Source organism: Bos indicus x Bos taurus, chromosome 10 (assembly GCF_003369695.1).
Source record: "Bos indicus x Bos taurus breed Angus x Brahman F1 hybrid chromosome 10, Bos_hybrid_MaternalHap_v2.0, whole genome shotgun sequence".
NCBI lineage: Eukaryota > Metazoa > Chordata > Mammalia > Artiodactyla > Bovidae > Bos > Bos indicus x Bos taurus.
In genome coordinates, this window is record NC_040085.1 from 13,702,921 (window position 1) to 13,722,972 (window position 20,052).

At 41.8% G+C, this 20,052-nt stretch overlaps 1 protein-coding gene across 9 annotated transcripts in view; it reads left to right on the forward strand.

Moving 5' to 3' along the window:
• Positions 1 to 20,052, forward strand: part of NEO1 (neogenin 1) — a 239,511-nt gene that overhangs the window by 204,610 nt on the left and 14,849 nt on the right. For 5 of the 9 annotated variants that reach the window (XM_027553167.1, XM_027553159.1, XM_027553165.1 and 2 more), the window contains exons 17-23: positions 560 to 783; positions 866 to 1,004; positions 3,068 to 3,175; positions 8,268 to 8,462; positions 9,141 to 9,173; positions 12,364 to 12,432; positions 16,702 to 16,849. In XM_027553167.1, coding sequence (XP_027408968.1) covers positions 560 to 783; positions 866 to 1,004; positions 3,068 to 3,175; positions 8,268 to 8,462; positions 9,141 to 9,173; positions 12,364 to 12,432; positions 16,702 to 16,849 — 916 coding nt within the window. The remainder of the gene's footprint in view (positions 1 to 559; positions 784 to 865; positions 1,005 to 3,067; positions 3,176 to 8,267; positions 8,463 to 9,140; positions 9,174 to 12,363; positions 12,433 to 16,701; positions 16,850 to 20,052) is intronic. The other 4 variants (XM_027553160.1, XM_027553164.1, XM_027553161.1 and 1 more) reach the window with 3 other exon arrangements.

The window sequence follows — 20,052 nt, forward strand, 5'->3', positions numbered from 1 at the left end:
TCCAAGGTAGAATTTTCAAGTTATTTAAAGAAAAAATTTTAAGACAAAGAAAAGTCAAGTTTGAATGATGTGTGCTGTGCTTAGTCACTCGGTCGTGTCCGACTCTTTTCGACCCCGTGGACTGTAGCCCACTAGGCTCCTTTGTCAGTGGGAATTCTCCAGGCAAGCATACTGGAGTGGGTGTCATGCCCTCCTCCAGGGGATCCTGCCAACCCAGGGATCGAACCCAGGTCTCCCACATTGCAGGCAGATTCTTTACCGTCTGAGCCACTGGGGAACACTGGATTACCAAACTTTATTTACCTATTCAATATACACGCAGTTTACAGTAGTAGAAAATAGTTAAGTACTATTTCTCTAGGTGCTTTCCTGCAAGTGTTTCCTGAAAAAACACAAGTGGAAATATTATTTTAAATGAATGATGGTTATATATTAACTCTGGATTCTCTTTCTCTTTCTCCATTTCTCACCTTTCATTCCATTATATTACCTTGCATTTCCCTTTTGTTTTTGTTTATGTTAAAATGCCACTTCCATTTTTAATTACTTTTTACCCCAGACACTTCTGAAGTTGATTTGTTTGTTATTAATGCTCCATACACTCCAGTGCCAGATCCCACTCCCATGATGCCACCAGTGGGAGTTCAGGCTTCCATTCTGAGCCATGACACCATAAGGATCACCTGGGCGGACAACTCCCTGCCCAAACACCAGAAGATCACAGACTCCCGATACTACACAGTCCGATGGAAAACCAACATCCCAGCAAACACCAAGTACAAGGTACTGGCACATTCACTCTGGGTAAGAAGAGCTAATTATTCATACTTTCTGATTCTGAAGCTCTTGATTCATATGTTTCCAGAATGCCAATGCAACGACTTTGAGTTATTTGGTGACTGGTTTAAAACCAAATACACTCTATGAATTCTCTGTGATGGTGACCAAAGGTCGAAGATCAAGCACATGGAGCATGACAGCCCACGGGACTACTTTTGAATTAGGTATGTGTTGTCAGAACTTTGTCACATGGCATTTCTTCTCTTCACTAGATGTGAAAGCCAGGAAAGTCCGTGCTAATGTTGTACCACATCCGAAGTCATGAGGCGCCTCATCACCTCTCCTAACTACCCAAGGAAAGAACTAAGTGTGTGAATTGACATATTTACAGAACACAGTGAGAGCAACTACAGCTGGAGTTCAGTATTTGCTTTCCCAGCTGAAGAATTTTGGTTTTTTCATCATTGTTCAAGAACATTAGCAAATAGCAGAAAGAAATAATGCAGAATGTACTAGAGTTTAGGAATCATGAGACATGAGTTCAATTCCAAGGTCAGCCACCTACTGACTATATAAGCAAGTCATCCAGCCTCTCTGAAGCTGTTTCTTCCATCTATAAAAGAGGGGTAATTGCTGTCTTTTCTACTTGATAGGGTAAAACAAATTACCCAATAAATAAAGCAAATGGTAAGTAATAAAGCACTGTGTAGATGTAAGGAATTACGGTTTTTAACCTTGCCTTCTGGAAAATTGAGATGGAAAAGATGAAGTAGCCTGCCCTTTACCAATACCATGCTTGCTAGAGCCTCAGCACTTTACCAGAGCGCTCCTAAACTTCCCTGGAAGCTTTCTTGCAAACTGGTTAGTGTCTTATCAAGTCTCCTACTGGAGTATTCTTAGGGTTTTTGTCTGTAAGTAAACATGAAAGAAAAAATACAGCTAAGTAAATAAAGGGGAAAGCAAGCCATCTAATTTGAAAGTTTTGCTTGCTTTTTGCTCACTTGGAGGCCTGCCCTTCTGCCCCTTATACTTCCCTGGCATGGGGATATGTGTAACCATTGGGAGGCTCTGTCTATTCCACCTTCCTATTTCTTTCTCTCCTTTATGTGAATAATGAAAAAAACGGAGCTATAAAGTCTCTCCAGACTGGGTTTGGCCCTGATGTCTTATCTTTGGCACAGTTGGTTGAATTTCCTACAGAGAAAAAAAAAAGGGATAGATTCGGAGAGAAAGAAATGCAGTGCACAAAAATGTAAACAGAACTTGAGTTTGCTTTCTTTGCCAGTTTTAAAAATACCTTTGTGCTTTCATTCCAGCCCATTAGGTAATAAATGATATTCCATTAGGAGTTTACATTTCACTGGGCTTGGCTTCCTTCCATTTCATACCAGGAGATTTCTAGTATTTTAGGAAAAGAGTAAATGTAAGGATATACTTAATATGCTGATTTCCCAACTAGTATTAATACATTAAAAGTTTTCAGCCATAATATGGAAACATAAGAGGCTTCTGCAATGCAGGAAATGTGGGTTTGATCTCTGGGTCAGAAGATCCCCTGGAGGAAGAAATGGCTACCCACTTCAGTATTCTTGCCTGAGAATATCCCATGGACAGAGGAGCCTGGTGGGGCTACAGTCCATGGGGTCGCAAGGTCCAGACACGACCTAGAAACTTCACCACCACTACCATGGAAACCCAGACTCACTGTCGTTTTTGTTTAATTGGCTTTTCTGTTCCATAAACAGCTTTACATTTCAGAGCAATAACCTTTAATGGTTGACTATCTTTTCGGTGCAAATTTAACATAATAAAACATTAATTTGTAAATCATTTATTCTTTAGGGGAATGGTGGTTTTCAAATATCATATTTGGTTTGGAAAGCCAACTATATATAGGTATAGACAAAGTTACTTTACACTTAAAAATTTTCTAACAAAATAATCCAAATTAGGGGAGAAAACGTAGTCTTGGGCACATTACATGACTTTTCTCATTTTCTGTCTCCTGATCTACCAAGCAGGGACTGCAGGTGGCTTTTAATTTTACCTAACCATCCTGCCTGACCTCCCCGTCTGGGATGCCTGTCCTTTGTCCTCTCAATATGGTATTTCCTCTTTGGTACTTTGCATATTCTTCTTTTTCTTGGGGCTGTTTATAGACAGACAGTGAGTTCTTTGAAGCCAAGAGGCTGTACCCTTTATTGTGCCTTCTAAATGGAGACGGTTGAGGAAATGGTGAATTCAGTTGAAATGAACAGGAATTACTAAAAGTGTTATTCTTTTGTAGTTCCTACTTCTCCGCCCAAGGATGTGACAGTTGTGAGTAAAGAGGGGAAACCTAGGACCATAATTGTAAATTGGCAGCCTCCCTCTGAAGCCAATGGCAAGATTACAGGTAAGAGGCCAGAGATGCCTGTGAGTGTGTGGCTGTTCCCTGTTCCTGCATTCTAGGAGAATGCCTTGTTCTTGGGAGGAATGGGGGTCTCAAGACTTGACCTGACCATTTTTTGGGGTGCTATGTGACATGATGGTCCTGGAAATTGAAGCAAGGGGTGCTGTTTAGTGACATAAAAAGGAGTCACCAGCTGGTTGTTCTGACCCATATTTCATGAAACTCCAATGGTGTGGGTTGCACTAGACGGTCTTTGGTTATGGTAGAACATACAGACTTATTTATTGTCCTCAAGAGAGCTATTCTTCTCTGTCTTTGACTACATGACCAGGGTCTTGGGGTTGAAGACGCTGCCTAATTCTACAGGGTGATACCCAATAAATATAAATTCACCTCTTTTACCCCAAAGCTCAAAAATATCCGTTAGGCTTATAGTTTCTTTTTTCATCCAGAATTGCTGCTACTTCAGCTTCCTGTGCTCTTACAACTCAAGTTAAAAGTCTGAGTTGGCCTGGACCTCTGACAGGAACTTGAATTTTCCCTTGGACTTCCAGAGTAGAAGGCACTATGCCTTCCTCATCTTTATCAGGGAGAAAAACCTGCCTCTGATCCAGATAATGTATGCTGTGGAGCCAGAGTTCGCCTCCTGAAGTTCCTTTGTATGAAAAGGTGGCCTAAGGTGACTGCAGCCGTGAAATTAAAAGATGCTTGCTCCTTGGAAGAAAAGCTGTAATAAACCTAGACAGTACATTAAAAAGCAGAGTGACCTTTGTCATTTTGCTGACAAAGGTCCATATAGTCATAGCTGTGGTTTTTCCAGTAGTCATATATGGATGTTAAGAGTTGGACCATAAAGAAGGCTGAATGTCGAAGAATTCGTGCTTTTGAACAGTGGTGCTAGAGAAGACTCTTGAGAGTCCCTTGGATGCAACTAGATCAAACCATCCAGTCCTAAAGGAAATCAACCCTGAATATTCATTGGAAGGACAGATGCTGAAGCTGAAGCTCCAAAACTTTGGCCACCTGATGTGAAGAGCCGACTCACTGGAAAAGACCCTGATGCTGGGAAACATTGAGGACAGGAGGAGAAGGAGGTGACTGAGAATGAGATGGTTGGGTGGCATCACCAACTCAATAGACATGAGTTTGAGCAAACTGAGGGAGACAGTGAAGGACAGGGGAGCCTGGTGTGCTGTAGTTCATGGGGGTCGCAAAGAGTCGGACACAACTGAGCAACTGAACAACAAAGGAAACTGAGAAGCATCTCTTAGCATTGTCTGACAACAAGGGAGCGGCAGACCACTTCAGTATGCTTGCCTTGAGAACCCCATGGATAGTATGAGAAGGCAGAAAGATAGGACACTGAAGGATGAACTCCCCAGGTTGGTAGGTGCCCATGATGCTACTGGAGATCAGTGGAGAAATAACTCCAGAAAGAATGAAGGGATGGAGCCAAAGCAAAAACATCACCCAGTTGTGGATGTGACTGGTGATGGAAGTAAAGTCTGATGCTGTAAAGAGCAATATTGCATAGGAACCTGGAATGTTAGGTCCATGAATCAAGGCAAATGGGAAGTGGTCAAACAGGAGATGGAAAGAGTGAACGTCGACATTTTAGGAATCAGTGAACTGAAATGGACTGGTATGGGTGAATTTAACTCAGATGACCATCATATCTACTACTGTGGGCAAGAATCCCTTAGAAGAAATGGAGTAGCCGTCATAGTCAACAAAAGAGTCCAAAATGTAGTACTTGGATGCAATCTCAAAAACGACAGAATGATCTCTGTTCATTTCCAAGGCAAACCATTCAATATCACAGTAATCCAAGTCTATGCCCCAACCAGTAATGCTGAAGAAGCTGAATATTTCTATGAAGACCTACAAGACCTTCTAGAACTAACACCCAAAAAAGATGTCCTTTTCATCCTTTTCAGTATAGGGGACTGGAATGCAAAAGTAGGAAGTGAAGAAATACCTGGAGTAACAGGCAGATTTGGCCTTGGAGTACAGAATGAAGCAGGGCAAAGGCTAACAGAGTTTTGCCAAGAGAACGCACTAGCTATAGCAAACACCCTCTTCCAACAACACAAGAGAAGACTCTACACATGGACAACACCAGATGGTCAATACCAAAATCAGATTGATTATATTCTTTGCAGCCAAAGATGGAGACGCTCTATACAGTCAGCAAAAACAAGACCGGGAGCTGACTGTGGCTCAGATCATGAGTTCCTTATTGCCAAATTCAGACTTAAATTGAAGAAAGTAGGGAAAACCACTAGACCATTCAGGTATGACCTAAATCGAATCCCTTACAGTTATACAGTGGAAGTGAGAAATAGATTTAAGGGACTAGATCTGATAGACAGACTGCCTGAAGAACTATGGACAGAGGTTCGTGACATTGTACAGGAGAGATCAAGACCATCCCCAAGAAAAAGAAAGGCAAAATCATTGTCTGAGGGGGCCTTACAAATAGCTGAGAAAAGAAGAGAGGTGAAAAGCAAAGGAGAAAAGGAAAGATATTCCCATCTGAATGCAGAGTTCCAAAGAATAGCAAGAAGAGATAAGAAGGCCTTCTTCAGTGATCAATGCAAAGAAATAGAGGAAAACAACAGAATGGGAAAGACTAGAGATCTCTTCAAGAAAATCAGAGATACCAAGGGAACATTTCATGCAAAGATGGGCTCGATAAAGGACAGAAATGACATGGACCTAACAGAAGCAGAAGATATTAAGAAGAGGTGGCAAGAATACACAGAAGAACTATACAAAAAAGATCTTCACAACCCAGATAATCAAGATGACATGATCACTCACCTAGAGCCAGACATCCTGGAATGCAAAGTCAAGTGGGCCTTAGGAAGCATCACTATGAACAAAGCTAGTGGAGGTGATGGAATTCCAGTTGAGCTATTTCAAATCCTAAAAGACGATTCTGTGAAAGTGCTGCACTCAATATGCCAGCAAATTTGGAAAACTCAGCAGTGGCTACAGGACTGGAAAAGGTCAGTTTTCATTCCAATCTCAAAGAAAGGTAATGCCAAAGAATGTTCAAACAACTGCACAATTACACTCATCTCACACACTAGTAAAGTAATGCTCAAAATTCTCCAAGCCAGGCTTCAACAGCATGTGAACCGTGAACTTCCAGATATTCAAGCTGGTTTTAGAAAAGGCAGAGAAACCAGAGATCAAATTGCCAACATCTGTTGGATCATCAAAAAAGCAAGAGAGTTCCAGAAAAACATCTACTTCTGCTTTATTCACTATGCCAAAGCCCTTGACTGTTTGGATCACAACAAACTGTGGAAAATTCTTCAAGAGATGGGAACATCAGACCACCTGACCTGCCTCTTGAGAAATCTGTATGCAGGTCAGGAAGCAACAGTTAGAACTGGACATGGAACAACAGACTGGTTCCAAAGGAGTCAAGGCTGTGTATTGTCACCCTGCTTATTTAACTTCTATCCGAGTACATCATGAGAAACGCTGGGCTGGATGAAGCACAAGCTGGAATCATTGCCGGGAGAAATATCAATAACCTCAGATATGCAGATGACACTACCCTTGTGGCAGAAAGCAAAGAACTAAAGAGCCCCTTGATGAAAGTGAAAGAGGAGAGTGAAAAAGTTGGCTTAAAACTCAACATTCAGAAAATGAAGATCATGGCATCTGGTCCCATCACTTCATGGGAAATAGATGGGGAAACAGAGGAAACAGTGACAGACTTTATTTTGGGGGGCTCCAAAATCACTGCAGATGGTGACTGCAGCCATGAAATTAAAAGACGCTTACTCCTTGGAAGAAAAGTTATGACCACCCTAGACAACATATTAAAAAGCAGAGGCATTACTTTGCCAACAAAGGTCCATCTAGTCAAAGCTATGGTTTTTCCAGTAGTCATGTATGGATGTGAGAGTTGGACTATAAAGAAAGCTGAGCACTGAAGAATTGATGCTTTTGAACTGTGGTGTTGGAGAAGACTCTTGAGAGTCTGTTGGGCTTCAAGGAGATCCAACCAGTCCATCCTAAAGGAAATCAGTCCTGAATATTCATTAGAGGGACTGATGCTAAAGACGAAACTCCAATACTTTGGCCACCTGATGTGAAGAACTGACCTATTTGAAAAGACCCTGATGCTGGGAAAGATTGAAGGCAGTAGGAGAAGGGGACGACAGAGGATGAGGTGGCTGGATGGCATCACCGACTCTGTGGACATGAGTTTGAGTAAGCTCTGGGAGTTGGTGATGGACAGGGAGGCCCGGCGTGCTGCAGTCCATGGGGTCACAAAGGGTTTTACACAACGGAGCGACTGAACTGAACTGAGCATTCAGCTTTCTTTAGGAATCCCTTTCCTTAAATCCCCAGTCGTTATGTCATTTTTAATTTAGGTTTTATAATTTGCCTCTTCCTTAAAGGAATTAAGTGTGACTTGACATGGATTACATTACATTTTGTGTTTAAAAACCAGAAATGATGCTGTCAGTGCCTTTTTGTACTGTGTACGCTCGTGGGTGTAGTTCTTCCTTCCTCAACTGTGGATATAGAGCGCCCTCTGGTGGATGCGATCAGGTGATGTTTCACTGTGACTTCACCTACCTCACGTTTGGGAGAATCTAGCAAAGGTGGCTGCCCATCTCCTCGGAGTTTTTCTCCTGGGAGATCACATTGGTGACAGTTCAAATAGCACTGTCAGGCCATTACTGATGGTAATGGCCATTAAGTTTTTTCAAAACTGCATTAACTTAACTGAAGTAGACCGTTGAAGTACAGAATGTTGGAATGTTGATTAGTATGGTTTCCTTATATAATTTCCTAGCTTTTGAGAGTAGTTAACCCTATATTTTTACCTTAACTACTTTTATTACTTCAGCTGCTGATACAGATAATAATTTATAGTCTGGCACTGTTGAAATTGTGGTTTTCTCTGTATTATATTTAGTGTAGCATTTAAAATACTTGTTACTATTGTTAATCTGTAACTAGTTCTCTATTTGTGTATGCTGTGACATATATCTTTTATAGACTTACTGATCGCAAAAGAAAGAGCAGGAATAAGGTTTCTTTTTCCATTAATCCCTTTGGATAGGTTACATCATATATTACAGCACGGATGTGAATGCAGAGATACATGACTGGGTTATCGAGCCTGTTGTGGGAAACAGGCTGACTCACCAGATACAGGAATTAACACTTGACACACCATACTACTTCAAAATCCAAGCCCGGAACTCAAAGGGCATGGGGCCCATGTCTGAAGCTGTCCAGTTCAGAACACCCAAAGGTAAAGGCCCCCAAACAGAGTGTTCCATTGTGTGTCTCTTGAGTGGGATTATGCGTGTACATGTCACTTTAGCATGTAGAGACTGTGGATGATACAGAAAATCCTGATGATGTGCTTACAAGCTACCGTGTGGGCATTTATCTGAAAATGATCCTACCCCCTGACCACCAGATCAGTGCTCCCTAGGTTACTGACCTAAACCTATCATTGACAGGGGAACTTTGACTCCGGGCTGCTCGAGGCAGATGAACTGCAGTGATCTAAGCCAGTCAGATCAGATGGGATTCTCTTGGTTCCTAGATAGAGTAGTAGCATGTTATTGTGATGGATGATTCTCTTTCAACACATGCAGGCTCTTAACGGTGAAAGGCTTGTTCACTGACCTTTGTAGAGAGAAAGAGACAAAAGGGGCCCTTTAAAGAAAACTCTAGATAAGAAAGTGACAGTAAAATATTGAACCAGGTGAGCTTAGGAAATAACAGTAAGTTGGGGACTGAGTCTGTGGAAATATGGAAAACATACATGGATTTCTTTTCTGTTAGCACGAAAAAGAAGACTCAAGGTGCTTGGAAGTTTGCGGGGTTTTAATTTTTTTCCTTTAAAAATTCTGCCTGTCCCATCTTCAAAGCTTGTGATCCTTGCTCTTGTCTTTTTCTTCCCCTGTGCTTGGCCTGTTAGCGGACTCCTCTGATAAAATGGCTAATGATCAAGGTAAATGAGTAGCTGGCCTCTCTTTCCTTTCCTCTCTTTTGTGACCTATTATTAGCTTTTTGTTGTTTTTGTTTTTTCCTAAAAATCAGTACCAGTACTGTGTGTTAAAAATCACGTATTTATTGGCCAAAGTAGAGTTGAGTCCATGTTTGTGGCACCTGGGGTATCTGAAAAGCTGGAGAATCTACTTAGGAGCTAAACAGACTGGCAGGAAAAAAAAAAACTGGGTTGGACTTCTACAGATGTGAGGAGATAATCCTTAAATGTGGGTCAGATTATCCTTTGTGCTAAGATACTAAAATTCTGTGATACAGATAGGGATTTGGGCCATAATGAGAACAAGTACACCAATTTGTCATATTTGTAGCATCTAGAGTTTTATTGATGTCTCTAAATGAAAAGTTTAATCAAATTCAATTGAATACCCTTTTTTCCTCCCTCAACAGAGAATATACAAATGTATCCTACTGAATTGTATGATTATCTTTCACAAAATTACTGCTCTCCATTCTCTTGTTGCAAGCTTAATTCAGGGCTCTTTTTCCATTTCTTCTCTTAAATATATTTGCTTATTTTATAAGAGGATAGAGACAGTGTACAATGGAAGTTTAGGAAGTACGGGCCTCAGTGTCACCATTCTGGAATTATCTGTCAGCATAGTCTCCTCACTGCAGTTGCTGTGGTGAGAGAGAACTATACTTTGTGATTTTCATCTCTGGAAAGTCGGCTAAAGTTGGTTATCTGTTTTCTGTAGCAGGAGCAGTTAAAGTAAATTGGTTTCTTTTATTCTTTAAGAGTAGTTTTTAGAAATACAAAGTCTTTGGATCTTGGTTAATGGCAAGGAAGATTCAGAGTTTGAGGTTTCAAACTTTAGGGCTTTGGAAATGTGTTTGCATTCAATGAGTCTTTTGTTGTGTGTTGGGAAAACTGCAAACATGCCTGTGTGTGTGTGTGTGTGTGTGTGTGTGTGTGTGTGTGTGTGTGTGTGTGTGAGGTTTCAAGTTTCAGGGTTTGGGAAATGTGTTTGCATTCAATGAGTCTTTTGTTGTATGTTGGGAAAACTGCAAACATGCCCGTGTGTGTGTGTGTGTGTGTGTGTGTGTGTGTGTAAAGCACCCTGATCATGGTAGAACCTTAACCTTAAGCACGAGACTAGAACAGTAACAACACTGAATGTGTACAGAGTATATATGTGCTCATTTTCTTCCCTCACTTCACCCCATAAGCCAGGCTGCAGTTCTCAGCTACACCACCCCTTTGGTATTTAAAATTCTTTGCCCATATTTATTTTGGTATTTGGCTAATCCTTGGATTTCTTGTTCATAAGTTAAATATAAAAGGAAAACATTAAGAAATATAGGCGTTAAACCAATTGGTTTATTGGCAAAAGTGTTCATTGGTAACTATTTATATAACGTGTTACTCTGAGTAGTTTGACTTAAATATGGGCCACCTGACGAAGAAGTACCTCAACTATGAAGAGCCTTACACGGGCTGTGTCATCTCTGCCAGCTTATCATAGTGAAAAGAAAAATGGAATCGTGACATGTGGTGTGTGTCATTGGGGAGGAATGGTGACAGTAGAAGTGAAGTAAAGTCATAGGTGTGGACAGTGGAAAAGGTTTGAGGACTGTGAGTTTAAAATTCTGGAATATGCCCCATAGATACCCAGGAACTTCTGTTGCCTTTGGGGACACTGAGCTTCTGGAAACATAGAAAGTAGGTTTGTTTTTGTTTTCATTTCTAGATTCATTCTGTTAAATGAACTACGCATAGGAACCTTCAGACTTTAATTCCTTCCATTTCCTCCATGTCTGATAATTTAATAGAGGTACTTGATATTAGCTGTAATGTTTTACAGCAACACATCTTGTTTATGCATTTCTAGTCTAGCTTTATTTGTAGAAATAACTCTAATTTATAAGCATTTTCCGAAGCTTCATGCTCTCTGCGGAGTGTAAGATGAGATTCTTCCCTTAAGATTTATTTAGTAGTTAATATTTATAAAACATTTAGGTGTGTCAGGCAGGATTCAAAATATTTTATGGGATTAAATTTCTATTTAATCCTCACAACCCTTTCGTGCAGCAGGTGCCATTATCATCACTGCTTTACAATGAGGAAACCAAGGCCCCAGAATAGTAGCTAAATAACTGGCCAGAAGTCCAGTGGTTAGTGCCTGATGGTGCTGGTTTGCCAGCACAGGCAGTCTGTTGAGCTGGATGAGCCAAGGATCAGCCTTACCTTGCAGTTCCTGCAGACCTCTTCAAGAGAAGTCTGAGGCTGCCTTCCAGCCCCAGGGGTCTTCTGAGGCCTGCATATGAGTGAAGTTGCTCAGACGTGTCCAACTCTTTGTAACCCCGTGAACTGTAGCCTACCAGGTTCCTCCATCCGTGGGATTTTCCAGGCAAAAGTATTGGAGCAGGTTGCCATTTCCTTCTCCAGGAGATCTTCCCAAACCAGGGATTGAACCCAGGTCTCCCGCATTGTAGGCAGATGCTTTACCATCTGAGCCACCAGGGAAGTCCAGCATATGAGGTGGCCCCAAGCTCAAGGTCAGCAGCCTCACTTCTTATGTTCCATGATGATGGAGTAGGAGACAGTGTCTTTGTGAGCAACCAGAGGGGAGACTTTTATTTTTTATCTTTGGGTATTTAGGTTGACTGAGCAGAAACTGAGAACCTAATCTGAACCTCTGCTTGCCTTCCTGCTCCCACTTAAGGTAACTTTATATTTAGAAAGGCAGCTTCCTATTTGGAGAAAAGAATCCAAACACTACTGACACCTGCTCAGCCAGATCAAGCCAGTCCCTTGGAAGAACCCATTTCTTTAACGGTCCCCTTGGTTCCTTTTCCACCAGAAGCTGCTTTGGCCGTACGTGCTCTGAGCAGTTTTTCAGCAACTGTTTCTTGGCCTAGAGAAACCTTAACAGCAAGGGGCAGCCTTGTAACACCCTGGACACGGCCATGGAACAGGAGTGTCAGCCTTTCAGATGCCTCAGTGCATAGTTTGTTTTGCATAAATAGGCTGTATTTTCCCCTGTCGTGTGTACGTGCTACTTCTTTTCTTATGGACAGCGTAGACTGAAAATTTTTTTTTTTTTTTTTTTTAGAAAACACTCACTAGCTGTGAAGTAGACTTGTCACACCAATGGAGTGGGTTGTTACTGACATGATTTCTTCTTCTTCAGCCTCGGGGTCTGCAGGGAAAGGAAGCCGACTGCCAGACCTGGGATCCGACTACAAACCTCCAATGAGCGGTAAAGCCCTTCCTCTGGCTTTATTTGGCTTCCTGTGGGCACAATGCAGTTCTGCTTGAAATCTTGAAATGTTTCTTGTAGCTCCTGTCTTGTGAATTGTAGCCTATTACCTATTTCTTTTTATTCGACAGAGCTGGCTTTAGGCATTTTCTGACAAATATTTGCCGAATTACTGTAAACCCATTTATTATAGATTCACAAATAAAATTGTTTCAATTTGCGTATACAACTTAAAATGATTCTAAACAAACAGTCTTGTCATTGCCCACTGCCTCTTTTCAAAACAATTAGAACCTTACTTTCAAAAATAAACCCTCTGGTGGAATTAGCTATCATCTAAAATGAGCCTGAGAGGTGCTTTGGAATCATTCATTTCTCTCCACTCTGCTTACTGTGGTGTTCTTAGTTTGGGAATTCTGAAAAATTATTCCCTCTCTCCTAGCCATCCTAAGAGCTTAAATGGTGGCACCTGCTTCTCTGTACAGCGTCACCATATGTAAGTTACTTTTGCACGTGAAATCATATTTTATTGTCATAACATTGTGAGGGAGGGAGAACAGGTATCATTATTCCCAGGTTTTACATTAAGAGACTCGGGAGAAGTAATGTGCCCGGACCTACCCACTTATTATAGGAGCCCTAGAACCAAAACCCAGGGCTTCCGACTTCATATTGTGCCTTTTCTGCTGTCGCTCGCAGCCTTCTAGATCAGACGTGGGGATCCAGGATGGTAAAATGTCCACATGAACCTTACTGTTTCATGAGAAACACGTGGAAGAGAAGGGAAAAAGAGTTTCTAGTCCTCCAGAAACTCCTGGTCTAATTATAGAAATAAAATGGTCTCTTAATCTCCAGCTATCAATTTAAATAAAAAGTATTGCCCAGACTTGAGTGAAATCGGCCACTTCTTTGGAGAGCCAGACAGACTTTCTTGCTTCAAGAAATTTTTAGGCTGTGATTTCTAGGACTTTATGAGTTTCTCCTCCTGGAATGCATATGTTACATTTATGTGCTGTCCACAAGACTGTGAGAAAAGCAGTTACTTCTCTGTCTTTTCTTTTGCTTATGTATTCATTCATTTATTCACACGTATTTCTAAAGGTTCAGGTGCTGTAACAGACTGTAGAAGCAGGGGGAGTATGTAACAAGCTATTTGACAGAGAGAAGAGAAAGCTTTCTGGAAGAGATCTCTGACCCAGATTTTAAAAGGCACAGAGAAAATTATTGAATATCTAGGAGGGGGTCAAACATTTCTAGGATGCAGTGCAGTAAGAACATGTGTGAAGTGTGGCAATTTAAAACAGCCTGCTTGGGACTTCCTTGGCGGTCCAGTGGTTAAGACTGCACCTTCCAATTCAGGGATGCAGTTTTGATTCCTGGTCGGGGAACTAAGATCCCACATTCCTCACAACCAAAAAAAAAAAAAAACACAACAACAAAGCATGAAACAGAAGCAGTATTGTAACAAGTTCAATAAAGACTTTAAAAATGGTCCAAATTAAAAAAAAAAAAAAAAGTTTAAAACAGCCTGCTTTCTCCAGGAACCACACTGCTTAGAAACAGGATAGGCTCAGGTTAGAGAAGGTAGGTTAAAACCAACTTGTCAAAAGCTCAGGTGCTGATGCTAAGAAATGTGAGCTTCCTCATGTGAGTAACAAATGTAAGATGTCTGATACTACTGGTGAACTATGACGTCCCACTTATTGAGTATCTATTGTTACCCTGATGACAGTAGAGAACGAGTTGGGTGCCAAGAGTACAAAGTCAAAACAGAGTGGTTAGGAGACTGTCGCAATAGTCCAGTCCAGTCCAGTTCAGTTCACTTGCTCACTCATGTCCGACTCTTTGCGACCCCATGAATCGCAGCACGCCAGGCCTCCCTGTCCATCACCAACTCCCGGAGTTCACTCAGACTCACATCCATCCAGTCGGTGATGCCATCCAGCCATCTCGTCCTCTGTCAGCCCCTTCTCCTCCTGCCCCCAATCCTTCCCAGCATCAGAGTCTTTTCCAATGAGTCAATACTTCGCATCAGGTGGCCAAAATATTGGCGTTTCAGCTTCAGCATCAGTCCCTCCAATGAACACCCAGGACTGATCTCCTTTAGAATGGACTGGTTGGATCTCCTTGAAGCCCAACGGACTCTCAAGAGTCTTCTCCAACACCACAGTTCAAAAGCATCAATTCTTCAGTGCTCAGCTTTCTTCACAGTCCAACTCTCACATCCATACATGACCACTGGAAAAAGTGAGGCTTAATAAATATCCCTAGTAGGAGGGTCTAGGGTCCCATTTGCAGCTCACTCTTACTCTAGTTTAGAAGACAGCCTTTGGCCAACTCAGAAGGTAGAGGCCCTTTGCAGTTAAATGAGAATTTATCTCTGGGGAATGCAGGAAAGAACTGCTTCCCGAAGCCCAGATTCCCTGCCTTTGATTCACAGCGCCTGCTCTACCGCTTGCCCCACCCAATAGCTCAGTACTGCTGTTTATAATGGTTTTATGGAAAGCCCTCATTTGGTCTCATTGTACTGGCCCCCAGTTCCATAGTCTTTCCCAAATATAAAAATGTTATTTTATTGAAGGTCATTATATCCATTTTAAGTTGTCTGTCTGCTGATCTCCTTCTCCAAAATGGATAGAAGTGATTCAACCAAATGTAGAAGAATAAGCTCTTAAGCTTTCAAAATTAGCCCAGCTTTAGCACTGTGCTTGGATGTAGCCTATAAAATCATAGAATAAGAAGCAGAAGGTCAGCTAATCCACTGTTATGGGAGTCCCACAGTAAATGTAGTTTGAGTTAGATCATGAGTTTATAAACCAGGTTGTATATGAAAATCACTTTAGGAGCCTTCCTAAGAACATCAGTTCCCAGGCCACACCTTCCTGGTAGAAATTTCCACAGCATTCCAGACATGTAGGATGACTCTTCTTAAGTACTTCTAGTGACTGAACACTCATTACTTAGCAAATCTAAGCTCATCCCATTATGGTACAGCTTTGATTATTAGGGCAATAAGAGAGAGTAGCTGGAAGAAAAGATGGCAGACATCCATGGTGGTTAAATCTGTGTTGTAGGATTTTCCATATTTTATAATATGAACATGCATAACTTTTGTAACAAGGTGAGAAGCAAAGTACAGTGTTTCAGAAAATGGAAGAGCAAGACTGAGAATAGAGCAGGATTACAAATGGCCTCGTAAAAAAAAAAGCTGAACCACACCCAATGAGCACAGAGGAACGGTAATAGGAAGAAGATCTGTTTCCTCAGGGTCCTAAATGATCTCGCCTCTGCACATCTCTCCAGCCTCATATTCATCTTTTTTTTCTGCTCACGTCCTTCCCTCCAACTTTGCATATCTCTCTTTGTTTCAGCAACACTAGCTGCCTTTCTCTCCCTTGAACATGCAAGCTCATTCCTGTCTCAGGAGCCTTCCACTAGCTGTTCCCCCTTCTCTGAAAAGTTCTTCCTCTGGGTCTTTGTATGGTAGGATCATTCAAATCTCAGCCCAAATGCCATTTCCTCAGAGAAGCTTTTCCCAACCACTTAATCTACAGTCATTCTGTACCATATCCCCTTTTATATTTTCATGGCACTTAACTACAAACTAATGATTTGTGTATTGTCTGCCCCCATTCCTGTCCCAGCATTCACATCTTTGTTGCTCACTGTTGCATCCTTGGTTCCTAGAACATGCCTGGCACATGGTAACCACTCGGTAAATATTTGTCAAATTAGTGCATATGTACAGACCTTTGTTTTCCTGAAACTGAATAAGAAAATTAACTCTGCACAGAATGTGTATTTATAAAAATAGACTTTATGATTCAAGTTGACCGCATCCCAATGCTCTATGTTGGTGGGGGGGGGGAACTTTTGTTTTCTATGAGTATGCATATTTTAAAGGTTTTCAAAGTCAGAAAACTTAAGTGATTTACAAATGGTGCTTTATAAGATGAGCTTATATATAAGACACCAAGGGACAGACTCCCTTACTGGTCCAAGCTTAGAGTTCAGTACAATCTGAGAAACTTTTATGGATCACTGACTTTGTGCCAGGTACACCCAGGGCAGAAACTCAGCTCTCTAGATTTCATCATCTGGAGGAGATGGCCATATTCATAAGGCATTTTTATAGAATGCACAGTAATGACTACTTTCATACAGAAGCTCACAGAAGTTATCTATACTCACGTGAAGGTTCTGCAGCCTGATCGTATGCGTCTTTAGAATTCTGGAACACTCACAAGCGTACGGTCTTTCCCTTCCCAGGCAGTAACAGCCCTCATGGAAGCCCCACCTCTCCTCTGGACAGTAACATGCTGCTGGTCATCATCGTTTCCGTTGGTGTCATCACCATCGTGGTGGTCGTGATCATTGCTGTTTTCTGCACCCGGCGGACTACCTCTCACCAGAAAAAGTAAGGAGCCCCAGATGTAGCCCATACATTTTTTGTATGTATTCTTTTGCTTCTGTGTGACCTCTGTGTCTGGAGTTGTACACAGAGTTAAAATATAAAATACGTGAAAAGCAATGTTTTAAATATTTTTAAAGAAAATGCAGAATGATTCCTCTTGCTAAATATGTGTCCTTCTGGGTTCGGGAGGGGAAGAGGGGCACACTGAAGGTGGGTGAAGGGGGCTTTAGTGAAGGGACCATTTACAACGTCCAAGGTGAAGTTAGCATTAGGCAGCAGTGGTGACAGGCCCCTGTCATCCTTAGAAAGGTGAGAGCTTTTTCTGAAGAAAACAGAGCTGTTTCCAGAGCTCTGAAGCAGCAGGAGAGGACTTGCAACAGGAACCACGTATGGTGGTAGGAATGTAACGACTGCCACCCTCTAGCCCAGCAGGGATGGGGCAGAAGAGGAAATAACCTCCCGCCCTCCAGTCTCTTGTCTGTGCCTTCTACTGGCCACACTGAACTGGAAGCCAGGGCAGAGTTACCAAGCAGATATAGTTCATTTAACTCAGCCTCTGAAGTCACAAGAGCCAAGTGTACAGAATCAGTCTAGGAGAGGAAAGTAGATGATGTCCAGCCTTGTTGGGAGCCCCTTTGGAGGACTGACTGTCTCTGGGCACTCACCGAACCAGATACACAGGAGTCTGTGGAATTTCATGGCACAAATGCCAGCTGAGATGGAAGGACACCATAGACCTCTAGTTCTAAGTTTAAGAGTATTTTTAAAGAAGTGCTCCCAAAGGCTCAGCTGGTAAAGAATCCGCCTGCAGTACAGGAGACCTGGGTTTGATCCCTGGGTTAGGAAGATTCCCTGGAGAAGGGAAAGGCTACCCACTCTAGTATTCTGGCCTGGAGAATTCCATGGACTGTATAAGTCCATGGGGTCGCAAAGAGTCAGACATGACTGAGCGACTTTCACTCACCAAAAGTAGCAGTTGAGGTTGGGACCACAGGAGGCAGAGCTGGTTGGGGGTGTGATGGGGAGATGTATTGATTGAATGAATGAGAAAGGATTATTTATAATCACTGTATCATATTAGCAGAGAGGTAAGGTGGCTGCTAGCCCTGAACTCACCTGGGATTTTGAGGCTTGTGGCTAATTGTTTAGAGCAGATAGCAAGGTGATCACCATTATGTGGTGGTTGATAATAGCCTTCACTCCTGAAACTGAGGGAATCCTTGACCCTAGGTCACATTCTATTCATATCTCTGGCCAGCAAGACAGTGCCATTTAAAAAAAGAAGATTCTTGAGTTACCCCTAATAGCAAAAACACAATATGAGTAATAGAACAACTTTAGCTGCAGTATCCTAAAAGATCATAAGATGGAGGTATTGCTCCATAAAGAAAGAAATTCTTGTCTATGTGATTATCCTCAGAACTCTGCCCAAGGCAAGGATGCATGTATTTAATAACCATAAATCTGTTTGTTTTCAGTATAGAGGTCAAGTACAAGCTACATTCTAACTGCTGCTAGTAATGACTTTGTTATTGTTTATAGGTTATGTGATGGTTTTAATCTTTCTTTTGCCCAAGTAAAATAGCTTTCAGCAGCTTACATTGTATCACTGCCTCTTGATCACTGCCTCCTACGGCTTCCCCTGCCTTTGATTGTAGAAAACCGTTTCTCCCTAAAACCTCTAAAATCATATTTTTCTATGCTAGAACTTTTCTACAAGCTTCTTTTTCAGCATTTCCCATTTATCTATCTTTATGAACTTGATTTTACATCTAGTTTTAATCAAAGACCTTGAGATCTTTATTTAAAAGAATCTGAATAAACAAAATGACAGAATTCCTTCTTATTTGGGGGAATCTAAAATCCAAAGTAAATAAAAAATAAAGTCCTAAAATACTTAAGTCTTCAGATTAAGAGGCAGGAAAATGAGTTTGTCATAGGTTCTGGACTCTGTATTTGAATCTGCAGGTCCTACAGTTCGGGTCCCTTTGTTTAAAAGAGTTGCATCAAGTCTTTATGGAGTTTTCCCCTCCTCCTCCCCGAGTGACCTACTTTCCAAGTGTTCCATTGACTGTGGAAAAATGTGAGCTTTTCTTAGTACTTTTCGTCTTCTCTCACATCTGAGGCACCTCCCATTTCAATTGTAGCTGTGTATAGACTCTCACAGCCTCAAAGCCGACAGAGCGTTTAGAGTCTAGCCCCTCAGAGTTTCTTCGCAGGTCGCTCTAGAGCCCCCTCACTCAACAGACGAGAACTTCCTACCTCAGTGTACCACCGTTAGGTCTAAAGCCCTTCCATGTCGGCAGCAGTCATTTTCTCCCCCTCCTCCCATCTGAAACCTGCTCTCCACTTACCTGACATATCCCAGTGCCTCCTGCTTTCAAAGACCTTGTCCTTGTGGTTGTCCTTCTGTCAGTACAACTGACCTCTCACTCTCCGTTGGCTCCGTCCCTCTCACATTCAAGTGTGCTCAGACTTCTTCCATCCTAAGAAAGAATTATAGCCTTTCCTCTACTTGCTGCCCACTCATGCTTCAGTCCTTTCTAATCCGAATTCTGCTCCCACTGCTTCACCAAAATTGCTTTTGCTAAGGTTACTACTGACCTCTGTGTTGCGAAAGCCAAAGGGAATTTTTCAGTCCTCATCTTACTCTCTTAACACTTAACACAGTCAACTACTCCTTCCTTCTTAAAACACTCTCTTCTCGTATTGCATGATTGTGTGTTCTTTTTCACAGCTTCTCCAGTCTACTCTGCCATCAGATAGACGTTCCTCAGGGCCTGGTCCTGGAGTTACCTGCTCCTGTGGCTTCATTTACTTCTGAATTTCAACTACTACCATATTTCTATCTCTAGCCAAGACTTCTCTCTTCTGAATCTCAGGCTTGCTTCAGTCTCAGACCCAATTGCCTGTTTTATGTTTTATATTTAATGTCTCAGATGGACACTTAGTATGTTCAAAACAATTTATAATTCTTTCTGTCAAACCTACTTCTCCCCAGTGTTAGTAAATGGCTTAAGCCAGAGACCTTGGCAATATCCTTTATTCCTCTTGTGTCTTTATTTCTGTCTTCTCCCACATCCATTTTTTTCAGCAAGGCTTGTCATTTCTGGGTCCTTAATAACCATCAGACCTCCCTTTCCCCTCCATTCTCCCTGCCCCAGGCCACTGTCAACCAGGCTGCCATTGTTGCAGCTGCATCCTAA